This window comes from Acanthochromis polyacanthus, chromosome 15 (assembly GCF_021347895.1).
Source record: "Acanthochromis polyacanthus isolate Apoly-LR-REF ecotype Palm Island chromosome 15, KAUST_Apoly_ChrSc, whole genome shotgun sequence".
In the NCBI taxonomy this organism is placed as follows: domain Eukaryota; kingdom Metazoa; phylum Chordata; class Actinopteri; family Pomacentridae; genus Acanthochromis; species Acanthochromis polyacanthus.
Genome location: NC_067127.1, coordinates 15,418,366 through 15,438,209, shown reverse-complemented (window position 1 = coordinate 15,438,209; position 19,844 = coordinate 15,418,366). Strand labels below are relative to the sequence as shown.

The following is a 19,844-nucleotide window of genomic DNA, read 5'->3' as shown; positions in this document are numbered from 1 at the left end:
CCTTTCAAACAACAGCCCTCAGGTTATCCCTGTACGGTACGATAACTAGTTCTAACTACTCTGAGCTTAACTCCAATGAGACACAGAAATGACATAACCTGCATACAGCTGAATATAATCCATTAACAGTCCATTCTCCTTATATTAGTAGTGTCTTTAATATGGGTGTACAGTAATGTCAGTATTGATAGAATTAATTATTACTCAACTTACATGGCATTAAAGATAATTAATTATACATGCACTGACCAAACAGCCAATAGACATCATTCATCATAGTTATGAGAGTAAAACCCACTGCTGGCCTTGATACAACAATGTTTTAGAGTACATAAATCAGTTGTCATTTAGCATAGCTGAACTAAATTAATAAACGCTTCATCTTCAAAATGACGCACAGTACGGTTAACAAGTGTTGTTGTTTGAGGTCTGTAGAGAGGCTCAGTGTTTTTAAAATGAAATTCTGACCACTGACTTACTGTGTTATTTCGTAGCTTTGCCTGAGGACATAGAAGTGCAAACACATGAACACAAACTTGAATTGACCATTTTTAGCCTCTTGGTGGCAGTGCAGCAAGCTAAACAAAACTCATATTATTGCCTTCCTGCAAATGTGTTAGCATAGCTGCACAACAACCACATACAGAGCATGATGTATGCCTTCTTTTGACACGCATGGGGAAAAATGCGTTTACCTGTTACACACCTTCGACATGGAATCATCTGCAGAAAGATCTAAAGCTGGACACATTTGTTTCTGTTGATTAATTTAAGGGCATTGTAAAGAATGTTGTGAAGGAGGTTTGGGATTGTTTTTCATGAGAGTGTTTACAAAGCTGATTTTTCTTTCACTGTGGGTATACACTACTGGTCAAAAGTTTGGGGTCACTCAGACAATTTCATGTTTTCTATGAAAACTCCCACTTTTATTCATGTGCTAACATAACTACACAAGGATTTTCTAATCATCAATTAGTCTTTCAGCACAATGTAGCATTAGAACACAGGAGTTATGAGTGCTGGAAATGTTCCTCTGCACCCCAATGCAGATATTCCATTAAAAATCAGTCGTTTCCAGGAAGAAGAGTCATTTACCACATGAACAATGTGTACACTGTATTTCTGATTCATTTAATGTTATCTTCATTGAAACAAAATTGCTTTTCTTTCAAAAATGAGGATGTCTCTAAACTTTTGAAGGGTAGTGTATGTTTGTGTTGCATTTTAATATGTTGAGAATTGCCACAGTTGCAACCTTAGCTAGGTCATATTTTTCATCTCAGTTAAACTATGAGGCTTCAATAATAGAGAAAAAGAGCATCTCTGTATCCATCCATTAGCTGTTTCATCTTGTAGCAGGTTGCAGAGGGCTGGAATCTTTCCCAGCTGACACTGGACGAGAGCCGTTGTACACCCACACAGATAGAAAGTAATCTAATTTAGAATGGCCATTTAATCCATCATACATGTCTTCCGACTGGCAGGAGAGGCTGGAGCATCTGGAGAAAACCCACCCAGGCACAAAGAAACATACACAGAATTTTCTTTCTGTGATACAACAGTGTTTGATACTGTACCAGTGCCACCCCGCAACAATTTCTTTCTTTGTCTGTTTTTTGTAGCAGCTAAAGGTTCCACTGTGTTCACCATCCTATTTCTGTACCCATGTAGTGTACTATATGTGTTTGCTAGAGCTTTTTAAAACACCTGCGCTCTTTATCCAGAAACCACTGTACATTCTGTAGCAGATGTCTGGGCTAAAAAATAAAATAAAATAAAGTACAAAAAAAATGAACCTAACAGTTTGCTTCAGTTCTTTAGATCTTAGGTTCTTTTAAGACAGCATTCCAAAAGATGATGTTCAAGAAACGAATTATTTTGAAATAGTCAAATTAGCTTTTCCTCTGCAGTCAAGGCTAATTTTAATTAGTTCTAACATGTCTCAACAATTTAAGATACGAGTGGGTACTTCAAATCTTGAACCCAATGTAAGTTTACATTTTCAATCATTTTTACTCTCAACCACATTTCTAAAAGTTGCCTCAACTTGAATTTCATTTTTTTTCCAGCAATTAGGAACAATAATGCTCAATGACTCAAGTTGCAGATTGACAACAAAACAAGGTGAATAACATTACAACGCTGTACAGCTAAGAGGAAACCGCTGATTTGGATGACAATTTTATGTAAAGACAAGTGACTCTTTTGACATTCTACATAATCATTGTATTCAAAACTAACATAAAAATACTGATCAGAGCTTTAAAGTTGCTGAAAAACTTCTACAAATTTGTAATAACTTGACATAACAGGGTGTGGTCTGAAGACTGACAGTGACCAATCAACTCACCAGAAGTATCAACAGCTAAGTTGCATGAAATGAGTAAGAAGAAAGGTGCAAAATGGAACTGGTCTAAATTTGGCTAAAAATATTACGTTTATGTAGAATCCCACCCCTAAGGAAAGCTTCAAGACCTTCAAATAACATAATCATATTATTTGATAGTAAATGCATCAGTGCTCCACCTTTCAACAAGTATCTCTAAATATGGTGTATGAGCTGTGACACAAACCAAATAAAGGAGCGTATCAAAACTTTATTCGTCTGTCATCAGCTATCAGGCTGATAGGCGTGGTGACAGGAGACCTTTAACCACTGCAGTCATTTACTACACTTTATCTCTAAGGTGACAGTCATTTAAGGCTGCAGGCGTTAGTCAGAGGATTGACACAGATCCTCGCGTAGGTTCACACAGGTGACAGTTAGAGAGAGTGCCCTCCATAATTATTATTGGCACCGCTGGTTAAGATGTGTTGAAAACTTTAAAATAAATTCAATTTTTATTGCAGAAGCATACTCTCACACTGAAAATTGTTGAAAGATGTATTATAGGAGAAGATTAGGTGCTGTTTTGTTGGCAAAAAGAGAGTTATACAAAGTATTAACATCAGGAGTGTTAATAATTATGGCACACATGATTTGATGTAAAAGAATTATTTATATATATATATATATATATATATATATATATATATATATATATATATATATATATATATATATAAACAATTGTTTTATTTTTTTAATTATTATTTTCTTTAACTAAAAAATAATTTCATAATAATAAAATAAACAATTGTTTTATTGTTTATATATACATTTATGTATCCATATATATACAAACCCAATTATAGAAAAAAAATGAAAATATATATTATATTTTGTATATTTTTATACATATTTTACAAAAAACATATATTTAAAAGAATAACATAAGCATATCTATATTTAGATAGATAGATAGATAGATAGATGTCTAGATGTCTAGATAGATAGATAGATAGATAGATAGATAGATAGATAGATAGATAGATAGATAGATAGATAGATAGATAGATAGATAGATAGATAGATAGATAGATAGATAGATAGATAGATAGATAGATGGATGGATAGATGCTTATCTTATTCTTCCATTGCTCTTTTTTCTGTATTTGGTCTTACAGAGTTAAAGATTCATTCAGGAACCCTACAAGCAAGATTGTCCCCAGGGTTCCTGTAGGCACTGATTCCTGATTGTAAATAAATTATTCCGAATTCTCAGACGGTGTGGGGCTCTTTGGCGCCTTGAGTGGTGAGGTCTGGAACTGCATGGCTCCTCCTCCTGCAGGGGCTGGTCTTCCTCGGATCTTGCGTGTTTGTGCGCGCAGTGGACAGGGTTGGACCTGCGCCCTGACCAAACCACTGCCCCCTTTCACAGATTCACCGACTTCCACGATTATCGCTCAGAGACTGACCCTGGAGGAGATCTGAGTTTACCTTCTCAGCGGTGGTGAGTGCTGTCGCTTTGCTTTTATCTGAATAAACGCGTTGAGGAGGTTAACGGTGCCGGGTGGTTTTATTGTAGCGCAGGCCACAGTGGCGGAGTGTTTGCAAGATCCTGCTCAGTGAAGCTCTAATAATAAACACAGTACCAGCTGTCTCATTCAGACTCAAAGATTTCATTCAGATTCTACCCTCAGAGTGGAATAAGTCATCTACTGTTGTGAGAAATCTTTGAAATGACTGCTGCAGGCCGGTGCGCGTAAAAACAGTCCTGCTTGGACTTCTGAACAGGTGCTGCTGAGCTTATGCATGCCTGACATACTGGGACCTTTGATAGGCCTCTGAATTCACAAAGGATTTCACAAAGGATTTCACAAAGTGGCCCACATCAGTGCAGCTTTGCTCAGAGAGGAGGGGACACCAGTGCTCGCTCCAGCCTGTTGTGTTTGGGGTATTGTTGAGGTTGTAGTCCTATAGATGACATCATGGTCACAGTGCTGCATGGATCAGCTTAAAGAGAGATATCCTTTTTGTCAGTGGTTTGACAGAGCAGAGAGACATTCCTGCAGACTCTACAGGCATGTGGGGCCTCAGGGTAGGGGGCTGTCAACAAAGTCCTTGTTTCTATCAAAAGCAAAAGCAGAGCATGCCAACACCATCTCCCGCTGAGTCATCTTTCTTCTAGTCCCTCTCTGCTTTAGTGTAGTCCAAGTCCCCCCCTCCTCTCTTACTTTGACTGTCTCTACTGTTTACCAAACTCAACTCATTAGGATTCCTTTAGAGTGGAGCAGAGCCGCAGAGTTCGTCCCTTTGTTCCAGGTTCCAGCACTGATTCAGAGAGGGCAATCCAACTTCAAATCGAGCATTTTTTTTAGCATATTAGATTTCTGGTTCAAATCTGTGAAGCTTTCTGGCAGAAAAAAAAATCAAGCACAGATGTTGTGAATGTTCTTTCAGGCCCTTTCTCCAATTCAGTCCAAACACAAAAGCATTTTGTCTTCACTAAATTGCCAATGATGACCTCTTTCTCTCTCCTTTCTGTCTCATTCTTCCTCTCAGCCTGCCCAAAAACACCAGGTATCATATTTCCAACTTCTTTGTTATTCCTGGATTTGTTGTGTTTAAGGTGGTGGTTATTATCTTGCGTTTCTCCATCATCCTCTTTCCTGTTTTCATGCCTAGATTGTGTCTCTATAACAATAACATGTCTATGCAGCTTTTATTTCTGTCTGTTTATAACTAAGGTTTCCACAGCAGCATGCACTACTGTCCAAAAGTTTGGGGTCACTTAGAAATGTCCTAATTTTTGTAAAGAAAACCTTTTTTTTTTCAATACAGATGACATTAAATCAATCAGAAATACAGTTTAGGCCAGGGGTGTCAAACATGCTGCCCAGAGAAGACACTAAATGCAGATTATAAATTAGTAAAACTATGAATTCTAAATAATTTTATTTAAAAGAATAAGTTGTTTTGATCATAAAGTAAAATACTAGATTGCTTATTGTTCTTTTGTCATTTTTGTCTTATTTTTGTAACATTTAGTTTTGTTTTTGTTGTTTTTGTCTTGACATTTGTCAAACTTTCGTCTCATGTTTTTGTCGTTTTGTGTTTCCTTTCCATCTCGCTTATGTTTTTCTCTAATTTCTGTGATGTTGTGTTTTGCTCTATTCGTTGTTTCGTGTGCCGTTTTTGTCTTTTTGTGTTTTTTGTCTCTTTTTGGCATTTGTCCGTTTTTTGTCATTTTTTAACTTTTCTCTCTAATTTTTGTCTAATTTTTGTTTTGTTTTGTGCCACTTGTCAAATGTCTTGTCATTTTATGTCTTGTTTTTCTCATTTTATGTATTTTTGTAATATTTTGCCTAGTTTTTGTTATTTTTTGTCTGACTTTTGTCGTTTTCTTTCTCGTTTTTGTCGTTTTGTGTTTCCTTTTTGTCTCGCTTGTGTTTTTGTCTCTTTTTTTTGTCATTTTGTGTTCTGCTTCATTCGTTGCTTTGAGTGCTGTTTTGTCTTTTTTCTTTTCGTTTTTGTAGTTCATCCATTTTTTGTCACTTTGTAACTTGTCTCTTTTTTTTGTTTCATTTCGTGTCTTTTGTCTAATTTTTTGGACGTTTTGTGTCTCACTTTCACAATATTTTGTGTTGTTTTTTTGTCTTTTTTTAATCTGACTTTTGTCATTTTGATCATATAGTAAAAACGCTGTGTTAGCTAATGTGTTGAAAGGCTAATTGATGATTAGAAAATCATTGTGCAGTTATGTTGGCACATGAATAAAAGTGTGCGTTTTAATGGAAAACATGAAATTGTCTGTTTGACCCCAAACTTTTGAATGGTAGTGTATTTCCTTTGGGTTTATATGCCACCACCCACCATTAATTCTTGAGGTTAAAGCAGGGAAATTCACTTGGTTATTATTTAGTTCTATTATATAAATTGGTAAGGAATCATTTCTTGCTGCTGGGCTTTAGCCTGGAATTTGGAAATACTGGAGCCATGAGTTTGAACAATGTGAACCTCATTACTCTAAAAATAATTGAACACAGAAAACAAAAATGTCTTTTTTAATCACTTCACACAGTCAGTCAGTTAATTGCTTAACAATCCTTTATTTCCCATCATGATGCTGTTAATGATTTGACAAAGTGCTGAATATTTATGTAATTATTATTTTGTTGGCCTAAATGTAGTAAAATTAAAGCCTATAGAGGCTAAAAATGCAAGAATCGCAACACACAAAGCTCAGTTTTTAAGGTTTTTAGGCCACTTAGACCAAAACTGTAATGAATGAATAAGAACCCTCAGGCTCTAAACTCAGTTTCTTTTCTGGCTCCAGCTTTGTGCTGCTTGCAGACTAACTACATAATGCAGTTGTGGAACATGGGGTTTCCAATTAGCTGAAAGCAGACTTCTTTTTTTTTTGCTAAACACACATCCTACTCCTGACTGCTGTGCTGTAACTCTTAGACAAGAGGGTGTTGCTGATTAGCTTGTGGCTATTTATAGGCGGCAGCGTGCATACCCACCCACCAGCTCCATATTTTTATCTTTCACCAGTATGTATCCGGCTGGAGGGATATCTGCAAGCATACAGGCCAACAGGCTGCGGGCAGAAGGCATGGGCTCCAAGGACCAGGCTGTGCACTTCAACAACCAGGACTACGAGGCGCTGAAGCAGGAGTGTGTGGAGTCTGGCAGCCTGTTTGAAGACCCCTGTTTCCCTGCTGAGCCTCCATCTCTGGGCTTTAAGGAACTCGCACCGTATTCCTCTAAAACTAGAGATGTGGAGTGGATGAGGCCCACGGTAAGACCATACTTTTGATTTATGTGGGTGCATGAAATCACAAACACACTTTCTGTGCCAGCATTTACACATCCAGACACAAGACTACAGATAAACCGATTACTGTTTTGAATCATTTTCTTGCAGTATTTCACAACTGGCATGTAGTTATTGACTGTTGCTGGTGATGTCTGGAACTTAAATCTCATATAAACAAACATATCGGTGACACTGTCTCATGTGGTGTCTGCAGGCTCAGACAGAATAGGACAAGTAGGGACAGGAACTTCTCAGGCCACTGCAGCTGTTGTTACCTCATAGCATTCTCTGACCGCTCCCTCGCTGTGACATGTGTTTACAGTGCCTCATTAAAACATAGGAACCTGGCACATATGTGCAAGAAAAGCAATGATTTGAAAGAAGTGGCGCCTCAAAGTAAATCATAGATGTCTTCATTTGTTGGAGAAGTTGATTTTGGACATTAAATTTTTCTATAGGAACTGACGGACAACCCTCAGTTTATCGTGGGTGGCGCCACCAGAACAGACATCTGTCAGGGAGCTCTGGGTGAGTACTTGATGTGAAAACTGTTCTACTAAACAGTAGAAACACTTAGATGGAGGTTGCTAAATGCTTCTTCTCACTTGCAGGCGACTGCTGGCTCTTAGCAGCCATCGGCTCTCTCACCCTGAACGAGAGGCTTCTTCACCGGGTTGTTCCGCACGGTCAGTCCTTCCAAGATGATTACGCTGGAATCTTCCACTTCCAGGTACTTTCAGATCATCTTCTGCTCTTTTCTTTTCCTTTCCAAGCAATTTAGATAGATGGAGTTCTTGATTATTGCTCTGTGTTGCAGTTCTGGCAGTTTGGCGACTGGGTAGATGTTGTGATTGATGACAGATTGCCTGTCAAAGACGGGGAGCTCATGTTTGTCCATTCAGCGGAGGGCAATGAGTTCTGGAGTGCACTCTTGGAGAAAGCTTATGCCAAGTAGGTATTGTATTGAAAGCTTCTGCGCAGTTTCTGCATTATTCAGTATAAGTGTATTTAGCAGGAAGTCATACTGTGAAGTGCTGCTGTTCAGGGCGATCAAACTGAAATGTGTTCCTAATGTGCTGTCAGGCTGAATGGCTCTTATGAGGCTCTGTCTGGGGGAAGCACCACTGAAGGCTTCGAGGACTTCACCGGTGGAGTTTCTGAGATGTACGAGCTCCGCAAGGCTCCCAGAAATCTGTACAGGATAATCAGCAAAGCCCTGGAGAGAGGCTCCCTGCTGGGTTGCTCTATCGATGTAGGTGCTAAAAAAAAAACCATGAGCACACCACCAAGATCAATATTACATCCTGAGAAGGCCACTCACATTATTTTCTCTATTTATTTCTGGGCATTCATACTCACATGCAATAATTGTGTTGTTTTCGTACAGATCACCAGTGCCTTCGACATGGAGGCTGTGACGTTCAAGAAGCTCGTCAAAGGCCACGCCTACTCGGTCACTGGACTGAAGGAGGTCTGTCAGTGTATGACTCATTCATCTTAGCTCAGTTGTCATCGTGCACACTAGTTATGACTACATTTCCTGTTGCATTGTTGTTTATGTAGGTGGATTACCATGGCGACATGGTGCGCCTGATCAGAATACGTAACCCTTGGGGTCAGGTGGAGTGGACTGGTGCCTGGAGTGACAAGTGAGTGTGCCCAAGTGTAAATATAACGATGTACAAAAAGTTTTCATCTGTTCCTTTTGTTACATCATCTCCCTTTGCTTTGTCGTGTCATCTGCAGCGCCCCTGAATGGGATGACATCGACCCTTCTGAACGAGAAGATCTGCATCTTCAGATGGAAGATGGAGAGTTTTGGTAGGATGTCAGAGTATGGGAACTTTTCTATAGTGGACTGATTTTAAAGGAACTCTTCAAATTTTTGCAAAATTTGATTCTTTGAGCTAGAGTTAGATGAGAAGATTCTTACCACTCTGGTGTTTGTTTGCTGATTTTAAAACACTACCACTAGGAGACTGTTAGCTTAGCATAGCGCAACGACTGAAATGGGGAAACAGGTAGCCTGAGTTTGCCGAACTCCTGGTGTTACATCTTTGTGCATGTTCTGACTGCTTGAACTCCACCCCGTAGAACTTCTTTCAGGGTCATTTTTGAGGGCAAAAAAATACCTACTCAGGAGTATTTTTAAGCTGCCCTAAAAAATGCTTTGCGAGACTTGATGCTGATTAGTTAACTTGAGGAAGACAAACTTCAAGATGTCCTGTTTAAGCAACAATCTTCCTCTCTTCAGTGTCCTTGCCAACAAAGTGAATTTCACATATTGACTAACACAATCAACCATCTTCACTCAAGCTGCATCCAGTAGCTCTTTGTTGTCGGTCAAAATTGACACTGTGGTTAAAGCTATTGCTAAATTATTTCCCTGTGAAGTCGGTGGATCCAACATCGCAATGGAAACAGAAAGGATGAAAGTACACCCAAGGAAGGTGTTCCTCTAGGTGGCAAAATTTACCCAAGAAAACCTCTAAAGCTCACTTATAATCATGCTTTATATTGTCTATTAAATCCGTACAAATGCACATTAAACAGGACAGAATTTGCCGGAATCTTGTTTTTACGCTTATTGTACAGATTATTAAGGTGTAATGTGCTGTCTCCTGGCTCCATATGACAGTAGCATCTTTAAAACTTCAAAAAGTTTCATATTTCGTCTCACTTTCATCATGCAGGATGTCCTTCAGTGATTTCATGAGGCAGTTTTCTCGACTGGAGATCTGCAACTTGACTCCAGATGTTCTCAGCGAGGACAGCCTCAGCCACTGGAACACCATCAAGTTCTACGGGACGTGGAGGAGAGGAAGCACCGCCGGGGGCTGCAGGAACCATCCCAGTGAGTCACAACCATATAACAACAAAATTACCTTTTAATGTTTAAGTGTACAGAAAGACTTAGATAATATTAACTAACACAATAGTTAAGTGACAGCAGCTCAACCCTCTGAATCCCCCAACATCCCACAGGGTTCCATAAGCATGTTGTTTGCTGTTGAAATCATTATTTAGAGCTAGAAAATGCAAAACACCAAAAAATAAATAGATTTTTAACTTTCTCTGATATGCCATTCCATCCGGTAAATGATCCAAATCTAAGCTTAAATCATGGTATTTTATTAAAATTTACTAGCATTGCTCATTTAAAAAATGCCAAAAATAGACAGTTTTCTCCAACCAAATATTGTAAAAAAACTAAATATTCTGCGCTCCTTCGTGCAGCTGTGAAGCCACTAGGGAGGTCGCTGCAACTGACAGTAATGTGATAAAAATTCAGGGACTTTTTGGCTGAACTGGGCTGAGCTTAAAGTTGTGTTACCTCAGAGGAGATAGGAGTTAGCCTAGCCGCGCTAGACAACCCACGGCAACGAATTTAATTCTCTGCCAGGGTGGGTCTAGTTACCCTCCATAAGGCTCGAGGCTGGATTCTCCTAAAACTGGCCGGATGAATCACCATGAAGTGTAGAGTCAGAAGGCGGGCGTAACTAAGTGACGACAGAGGCGCAACGATTCTGACAGAAACAACCGGCGCACAATAAACAGTTATCGGCCACAGCCCTTAAAGATTTGAAGCTAAAATTCAACTTGAAAGATAATCAAAGGACGGCACTGAAGTGTTTCATTGAGAAGAAAGACGTATTTGGACTTATGCCGACGGGATATGGCAAATCCTTAATATACCAGTTGGCTTCGCTGGTTGGGAAGCTAATGGGACTTAGCCACAATCCACCGGCACTCTAGGAACTACGTCAGCCTATTCGTTGCGCTGATTGGTTGTATACCTACCCAATTGCTGCAGAGTGATTTGAAAGACAACCTTTTAGCCCACCTCCCTCCCTGTCGAGCGTTCCTAGACCCTTGTGTCTTCAGAACATGGGTCTAGCGCGGCTAGGCTAGATAGGAGGCAGATATAAAAACAAATAAAAAATCGTCAGTTGTAAAATATCTAAAGTATGTACAGCTGTTATGTTATCCAGTATTATTAACACCTGTGGAACAATAACGTGCATGTTGATTCCAGGGTTTTCATTTTTTTGTTAAATAAATTCTAAAAGAAAATGTACTTAATTTTTTAATCATTTGTGGCACTTTTAATTTTCTTGCACTGCATAGAATCTGTTTTCAGTTGTCTCTCCTTCTCGTCATTTTGTTTCCATAGAGATGCAGGACTTTATATTGCAGTGAAATATAAGCCCACAGTGAACAAAAATGTCACTGGGGCAAAAAGCATCTGCAAAACTGCAACTACAGAGCTAAAGTGTAAACACATTGTCTAATGAGCTCTGGGACTATAAAACAGACTAACATAAAATCACCATCTGTGCAGACACATTTTGGATCAACCCTCAGTATAAGATCACGTTGTTGGAGGAGGATGATGACCCAGAGGACGATGAGGTGGCGTGTAGTTTTTTAGTCGCCCTCATGCAGAAGGATCGCCGCAGATATCGCCGCCACGGTCAGGACATGCACACCATTGGCTTTGCTCTCTATGAGGTGAGAACAGAGATGGAAAATCAGTCTTGTCTGTTTGCCTTTCCTGTAGTTTGCTGACTTGTTTACATTATGTTACTTTTTAATAACATTGTCTAAATTAATTTGTGTTTCCTCTGTCTTCTTTTGCAGATTCCAGAAGAGGTAAGCAGAGCATCACTTTCTCTCACTGTTTATTTTGAAGCCAGCAGGGCCCACAGCACTACACTGGAGATTAGTCATGTTGTAGCCTATTAGATGTAAAATACTGTGTATTTTACAATACTGCTGGTTATTTTAGTTTATAAAGCATTTTTCCTGCGTAAAATATTGCTATATCAATATATCACATACTTTACACATTATAACCAACCTGCATACATTGCAAATTTTTACTTTATTTCCATCCTATATGAAGTCCATTTTCATTGAAATACAATGAGGTGAAGAAATATGCTCTCCTATGCCTTTACAATAGTTGGCAGTGATGTAAAGCATATACAATTTTAATCAGATGGATCCTAAAACCTGCTTACATCTAAACCCACACGTTTTTTCCTGCTGCCCTCAGTACAAAGGCTGCCAGAACGTCCATTTGAAGAAGAATTTCTTTTTGAGCCATTCGTCCTGCGCTCGCTCAGAGACCTTCATCAACCTCAGGGAGGTGAGCACTCGGCTGCGTCTGCCGCCAGGAGAATACCTCATCGTCCCCTCCACCTTCGAGCCCAGCAAAGAGGCCGACTTTGTCCTCAGAGTCTTCACTGAAAAGCAGTCGGAAACAGAGTGCGTGTCATGTTAATGGGATTTTAATGTCAGCTTTTTTTAAATGTAGGGAAAGGAAATCTCATATCTGTGTTTTTGTCAATTGCAGAGAACTGGATGATGAAATCTCTGCCGATTTGAAAGATGATGTACGTATCAGTGACAGCTGACCAGCACTTTTGAAATCTTATTCTATGGTATTAGTTGCATTCAATATTTAGGCTTCTGATTTCACTCCAGTGACTTGTTATTTTTGCTTTTCTACAGGAGGAAATAACAGAAGATGACATCGATGACTCATTTAAGTCAATGTTTGCTCAACTAGCAGGAGAGGTAGGTTCTGAAAAGTAGGTCTGTCATTTGTGTCTTTACTTACTGACACTACTTATATTATTTTTATGTGTAGTATTCAGGCTTTTTCCTGCATAGAGAGACTTTTGTGACCCCCCCATAGAAGTTTTAGCCTGGTAAAAGAACCATTTTTTGTAGTCATATGGTCAAAAATAATAGATTTCATTCAAATAAGCTAACACAGATTCATTGTTTTTACTCTAAGTGACCCCAAAGGCCCATTCTGAACCAGGAAAACCCCGACATTGGCGGTAGTAATAGTAGTGTTTGTTGTGCAATAGTTTTAGAAAATATAAGAAGCCTAAATATCCAGAATGGTTCTATAAAGTAAAAAAAAAAGTTGTTCTTACTTGAACTAAAAACTTCCACATGTCCTTTTCTTCTGTGCTTTTCCAGGACATGGAGATTTCTATTCACGAGCTCAGGACCATTCTAAACAGAGTCGTCTCCCGCCGTGAGTTTCCTGGTTATCTTTAGAACAATTCATGTCTGCTGGAAGGTTTTTATAGTGGCAATAAATCTCACATTGCTATAGTAAATTCCACTGGTGGGTGCACAACATCTATTTCCTGAACCAAATCAAGCTTCTGTGTAGCCGTGCTTTTGTTAGTCAGTCTGTTTCACGTCAGTGTTTTTCCATTTCAGACCAGGACTTGAAGACTGACGGTTTCAGTATTGAATCCTGTAGGACCATGGTCAACCTGATGGACGTATCCTATTGACTTATCAGGCATGAATGGATCGAATCTTTGTTGTGCTGCGGGAAAAAAACATGCATTTAGCATAGCAGTGTTTGTGTGTAGTTTTGCCCCTTGACACAGTGTTTACCAGAAAGATGGTAGTGCCCGTTTAGGACTGGTGGAGTTTCAGATCCTCTGGAACAAGATCCGAAAGTGGCTGGTAAGAATGAGTGAAATAAAATAAATAAACGTCACACACAGTTAGAATCTCTATAGTTCTTTTTACATTTGTTTCTCTGTCTCCCAGGTCATTTTTAGACAGTTTGACCTCGACAAATCAGGGGCCATGAGCTCTTATGAGATGCGGCTTGCTGTGGAAGCAGCAGGTATATTGCTTTAGAGTGTTTATATTTAGCACTCACACTCACAGATGAACATTACAGCCCTGACTTTAAATTTTTACCACCTCTTGTAGGTTTTAAACTGAACAACTCACTGAACCAGATTCTGGTAGCTCGGTATTCAGAGAATGAGATGATCGACTTTGACAACTTCATCTGCTGCTTGGTCAAACTTGAAGCCATGTTCAGTAAGTAATTTTGTTGTTTACATTAACTGAAATATATACTGTTGCAGCATATACAACAGAATTAACAAATTGTACATTTAACAGGATCTTTCCAGCATTTTGACAAGGAGGGATCAGGAGTGGCTGAGATGAGTCTCACAGAGGTGAGTTGTCTTTTAAAAGGAAATCTCAATACAAAGTTGCTCCTCTTTTCTGTTTGTCTAAGTTTATTTCTCACATCTGTAGTGGCTTTATATGACAATGTGTGGTTGAAGAGGACCATCGTCACTGCTGGAGGGAATCAAATGAAGATAAAGCTCTTGCAGACGGCCACGAACCTGAAGCTCTGCGCACCCCTCAGCCTTAGTAACCTGTCGATCCTTTTACACATCCCACCTCAGCGTAAATAATCGTAGGGAACGAGTTATATGATAGGAAACCAAAGTTCAACAACGCCATGTGTGTCCCAGTTATATTTTAGAAACTATGCAAACTTGTAGTATGAAGCAGTCGCTGTGCCACATAAATCTGTCATCACTGTAGAAACAGCATGGCTCTGTGCATGACAAAAAACACTAACTGTAGCCTGCATTGCAAGTTGATTTTATATTTTGCTCTCTGTATCTGTATGTCAGCTGATTAACAGTCATTTCACTGTCATTCTGAAATCTCACTAAAAGCTGTTTGAGGTATTAAATCTGTTTGTATTTTTCTAAGTCTTATAGTTTTTCTCTTAATCTGTGCTCATGTTTTGCAATTGTAGAGCAGAAATAGGGAAGCGTTTGTCTCAGTGTTCAATGCTAGTTTCATTTTTACACCTGTAGGTGGCAGTACAGACCCGGTTTGATGTCAATGAAGGGACTTTTTGGCATTTTATACAGACGTGTTAAATATTTCAATTAAATTCTTTAGCAGCTGTTTTTTTAAAAATAAACTTTGCACTGGGATTTTAGTTTTAAGAAGCTGCTTGTGAAGTTGCCTCACATTAATAACAATTAGTGACTACCACAGGAATCACTTGATACTGAATGCCTTATACTTGACACCATGCTATAAACAGCTAATACTAATGTGCCAGTCATGTGTTTTGTGTTGTGAATGTATTTTGTGCCTTCAATAAATATTTCCCTCAAAGTTCATGCTTGTTTGTTCATAGCAATGAAGGCCACATTTGCCCCCAGACACTCCTATGCATTTAAGGTGAAGGTTATATTCATTGTAAACATAAAGAAGCCTCTGTAAAATGCCAGACACATTGCCTCTTTTACTGTTCACATATTAAGAAACAGCACAAAACAAGAGTCAACAACTGCAACATGATGTGTGTTTCATTTAAATTTACTGAAGACAACATAAACACGCACACAATGTTCACATACTTCACACAGTTAAACAAATGAACTAGCAATTGCCAACACTTTGGAGTAATCTCCCTCCATTTTGCGTAGCTGTGCGGGTATAGGGACTTTAATCCTTGTTCCTGTAGGATTACCATTGTCCTCGATTAGGACGACGTTGTTTGAATCAAAGCGTGGAGTCATGCATTCTCCAGGCATTTTGTGTCCAACGATTAGCGCTTTCTTCTTCTGTCCTTTGATGGCAAGCAACACCTTGTCGCCAACTTTTCCAACGCCATTCTTGGTGTAGACGTGGATGACTCTTGGTGAACGATGGTATGGTGTATTTCCAAGAGAGCTGTTGTCCACTACACGCACTCTGGTCAATTTTTGAATGGCTGCTGCAACAGGGGATACACTGACAAGACAAAGAGGAAATCTGTCACCTTCAGCATACTGGAAAAAAATACTTATGCAGTGAATAAAGATAAGACCTTGGGGTCATTTAAGGCTCTTCTACACACAAACGGTACTATATCAGTTAATCAAGTCAAATTACATGACAACGAGGCAGAGACAGACATCCAACTGCTGCTGTAGTGGCAAATTAAATTAATGTGGCTTCAGTACAATTTCAAATCTAATCTCCATCCATTTTTAAAGGACTCCTCCTGCCATATCCTGAGACCAGAGGCAACATAAAACAAGACAAAGACTGTATACTAGAATCTATGGTGACATCACATGGATAGATATAAAATAATACTTATGTAAATAATTTCCTTTCAATTAAAAAATAAATCGCAAATCTTCATTCCTATCATTTTTGTAACATTTACATCATCCATTTCATGGTGAATGATTGGATTTGTTGGGTTTTCGTGCATATTTCTGGTTTATCTCCATTATAAATAACACTACTGAGTCTTAGCCTTGATATTCAAAACTGCTGGGTTGAGCCCCATAATTAACGCGTAACCCGTTTATTAGTCAGATTAAGTTGTATTTTGTATAATTTCTGTTGATTTTAATCCTTAATGTTTAAATTATTCAGTTAAATTCACACCATAAACAACAATATAAGGTATTAGTCTCAATATTTATATTATTTGATTATATATACACACTACCAGTCAAAAGTTTGGACATACCTTCTCATTAAATGTTTTTTCTTTATTTTCATGGCTATTTACATTGTAGATTTTCATTGAAGGCTTCAAAACTCTGAATGAACACACATGGAATGATGTAGTAAAAGATGTGTGAAATAAGTCAAAACATGTTTTGCATTTTAGATTCTTCAAAATAAGGATAAAGCGGTGTATGGTGAATGGATGGATGGATGGATTCTTCAAAATAGCCACCCTTTGATTACTGCTTTGCAAACCCTTGGCATTCTATCAATGAGCTTCATGAGGTAGTCACCTGAAATGGTTTTCTAATAGTCTTCAAGGAGTTTTCAGAGATGCTGTCATTGTCCTGATGAAAAATAAATGATGGTTCAACTAAACGCAAACCAGAATGGATGGCACATGGCTACAGGATACTGTGGTAGCCATGCTGGTCCAGTGTGCCTTTAATATTGAATAAATCTCCAACAGTGTCACCAGCAAAGCACCCCCACACCATCACACCTCCTCCACCATGCTTCACAGTGGGAACCTTGTATGTACAGTTGAGACCATCCATTCATCTTTTCTGCGTCGCACAAAGACACGGCAGGTGGAACCAAAGATCTCAAATTTGGACTCATCAGACCACAGCACAGATTTCCACTGGTCTATTGTCTATTCCTTGTGTTACTTGTCCCAAACAAATCTCTCCTACTTGTTGCTTTTCCTTCGTAGTGGTTTCTTAGCAGCTATTTGACCATAAAGGCCTGACTGGCACAGTCTGCTCTGAACAGTTGATGTAGAGATGTGTCTGCTACTAGAACTCTGTGTGGCGTTTATCTGGGCTCTAATCTGAGGTGCTGTTAACGATGTGATTTCTGAGGCTGGTGACTCAGATGAACTTATCCTCAGCAGCAGATGCGACTTCTGGTCTTCCTTTCTTGGGCAGTCCTCATGTGAGCACTTGATGGTTTTTGCGACTGCATTTGGGATAACATTCAAAGTTTATGCAACTTTTTGCACTGATTGACCTACAGTTCTTAAAGTAATGATGGACTGACATTTCTCTTTATTTAGCTGATTGGTTCTTGCTGTCAACTGTGTACCAACCAACTTCTGCACAACACAAATGATGATCCCAATCCCATTAAGAAGGCAAGAAATTCCACAAATTAACCTTGACAAGTCACACCTGCGAAGTGAAAACCATTTCAGGTGACTACCACATGAAGCTCATAGAGAGAAGGCCAAGGGTTTCCAAAGCTGTCATCAAAGCAAAGAACGGCTACTTTGAGGAATCTAAAATATATTTAGAGGTATTTCACAATTGTTTGTTTGCTACATAATTCCATATATCAGGCTTCATAATTTTGATGTCTTCAGTATGTACCAAATCGTAGAAAGTAGTAAAAATAAAGAAAAATCATTGAATGAGAAGGTCACAGAGGCATCTGTGTCTTTAAATGTGCTCTATAAATGCCCATGACCTGACATGATGCGATTACTGATGACTACAGAGGTCTTCAATTTAACGCTGTCTGTTGGAGCTGACTTTAGCCTGCAGACATGTACTGTGTACTTGCCACGATAGGTTTCAAAACCAGCTGTGATGCAACGAAATCAGGCTGGTACATCCAGTTCTTAAACTAAGATTTAAAGTGACCGCGTACACTTTCCCTCTGGAGCACATGTAAACAGCATTATATGGATTCACTCCAGACACAGAAGTTATTGTCTTATAGCGTCAAACTTCCATTTGAAGTTACAATAAACAGAAACCCGTTTCTGTCAGACTAATGTTGTGCTACTACATGGTTACAAGTGTTGTTTTAATCACATATATTTGTCAAATTAATCAAACGACACGGACTAAACGTGTTAGCTGCAAAGCCTTCGCTTTATTGGTCTCAAAAATCTCTTACCTAAAAGTTCTCTGATGAATTAAGTACGAGGTCTCAACGAGGAGCCCAGTAAAGGACCTTGAAAGCCGGGGAAGAGCCATAACTACAGCAAAAACTGTGTCAGCTGGAAAGAGAAATGATATCAGTGGTTAGCAGCTAATATGCTAAAGCATTAGCCATAGCTAATAATCACACGATGGCCGACAAGTGCTAACAATGAAGCAGAATCCTTCTTGGTTTAACATAATAACAAAACACAAGGACACTTATATTACAATAGGTCAAAATTAAGTTCAAATGTATAACTTGGTAATGTTACCCTTCTATCATTCTCCATGCCAATGTCAAAAGTGTTGCGTCATTAAGGCGCGACTGGCAGCCGTAGCTGAACTAGCTGATGGAAATAATAGCCATTAATTTATAAGAAACACACATTTCTTGCTGTAAAAACAGGCTTCGCTTTTAAGCTATATTTTTTGGCTGAAAGTCAAAAATGTATACTCTTACAGATAAGAGTACTCAAAAGAAACCTAAAATAGCGTACCGCCTCCGTTAGCTTGCTTGTTAGCTTGTTTGTTAGCGTTGCTGTACGTCATAGAGACGCGCTGGGAAGGAACATAGACATAAAACAGCATAGAAGCTACATGAAACTGAAAGCCTGTGGCGCAATTAGAAGAAAATACAAAGTAGACAACAGAAAATGGAATTAGTATTGAATTATTTGACTGTGTAATCCGACCAACTGTCCTCTGTGATGGTGAAGTTTGGGGTCCAGTTCGTTACCAGGACTAAATTAGATTCCAGAGAGATCCTGCATGAAGAACTCTCCAAGTCCATATTAAAACATCCAGAAAAAAAACAACAACCAATGAATGCAGGGCAGAATTCGCCATTGATTCTTAAATTTATTAAAAGAACACATACAACTGTAATGCATTTCAAATCATGCCTCCAAGACACACTGAGATTTCAGGTTTACAAACTCAAGAGCTGAAATCTCCCAAAAGTCCCTTCAGTCAGTTACAGACTTACTTATGAGATAACACCCAAGCCTGATAAGCCTCAGACTAGCGTTGCACTCCAACCACCAATAAGGTTCACTCAGATTATTACAGTAACAAAAGATGCTTATCTGGAACACTGGAGGAACGAAACCAAAACTCCACATAAACTATGAATATAAACTGGTAGAATCAGTTTACAGTCAGAAATACTAAACAAAGACCAATTCTGACCAAATACAGAAGTAGAGAAGTAGAAACAGAAATTCACGTCATCTCAAAATGTGACAAATACAATAATATAAATTAGAAATGTTTTAAACACTGACCCCAAACCTCACAGAAATAGACTATGTAAAACAACAGACTGTAATAGGAGACTGACTTTTTGTTCTCTTATTGAATTTCTGTATTCCACTTAATAAATTGTATTGTTTTATTTATTTTTGCATACACAAATTTTTATTTATTTAGCCTTTATTCAAACAGGTAGTCTCAT

At 38.7% G+C, this 19,844-nt stretch overlaps 2 protein-coding genes across 3 annotated transcripts; one reads left to right on the top strand and one right to left on the bottom strand.

Moving 5' to 3' along the window:
- The first annotated feature begins 3,680 nt into the window (after positions 1–3,680).
- On the top strand, positions 3,681–15,133 carry LOC110950014 (calpain-1 catalytic subunit-like). The gene is made up of 23 exons (XM_022192393.2): positions 3,681–3,833; positions 4,886–4,903; positions 6,881–7,127; positions 7,604–7,673; positions 7,757–7,875; positions 7,963–8,096; positions 8,229–8,397; positions 8,533–8,616; positions 8,709–8,794; positions 8,892–8,966; positions 9,839–9,999; positions 11,488–11,657; positions 11,787–11,798; positions 12,205–12,416; positions 12,505–12,544; positions 12,663–12,728; positions 13,143–13,200; positions 13,392–13,456; positions 13,578–13,646; positions 13,734–13,812; positions 13,902–14,015; positions 14,100–14,158; positions 14,241–15,133. Exons 3-23 carry the CDS (start codon positions 6,882–6,884, stop codon positions 14,265–14,267), a joined length of 2,115 nt encoding a protein of 704 aa, XP_022048085.1. The 5' UTR covers positions 3,681–3,833; positions 4,886–4,903; position 6,881; the 3' UTR covers positions 14,268–15,133.
- A 183-nt stretch (positions 15,134–15,316) lies between these two features.
- Positions 15,317–18,962, bottom strand: mrpl14 (mitochondrial ribosomal protein L14). Of its 2 annotated transcripts, none has more exons than XM_022192397.2 (3): positions 18,889–18,962; positions 18,366–18,468; positions 15,317–15,749 (listed from the first exon to the last, which is right to left on the bottom strand). In XM_022192397.2, exons 1-3 carry the CDS (start codon positions 18,938–18,940, stop codon positions 15,383–15,385), a joined length of 522 nt encoding a protein of 173 aa, XP_022048089.1. In that variant the 5' UTR covers positions 18,941–18,962; the 3' UTR covers positions 15,317–15,382. The 2 variants fall into 2 exon arrangements, with proteins under 2 accessions (XP_022048089.1, XP_022048090.1); XM_022192398.2 differs by lacking the exon at positions 18,889–18,962 and adding an exon at positions 18,664–18,826.
- Between the last annotated feature and the right edge of the window lie 882 nt (positions 18,963–19,844).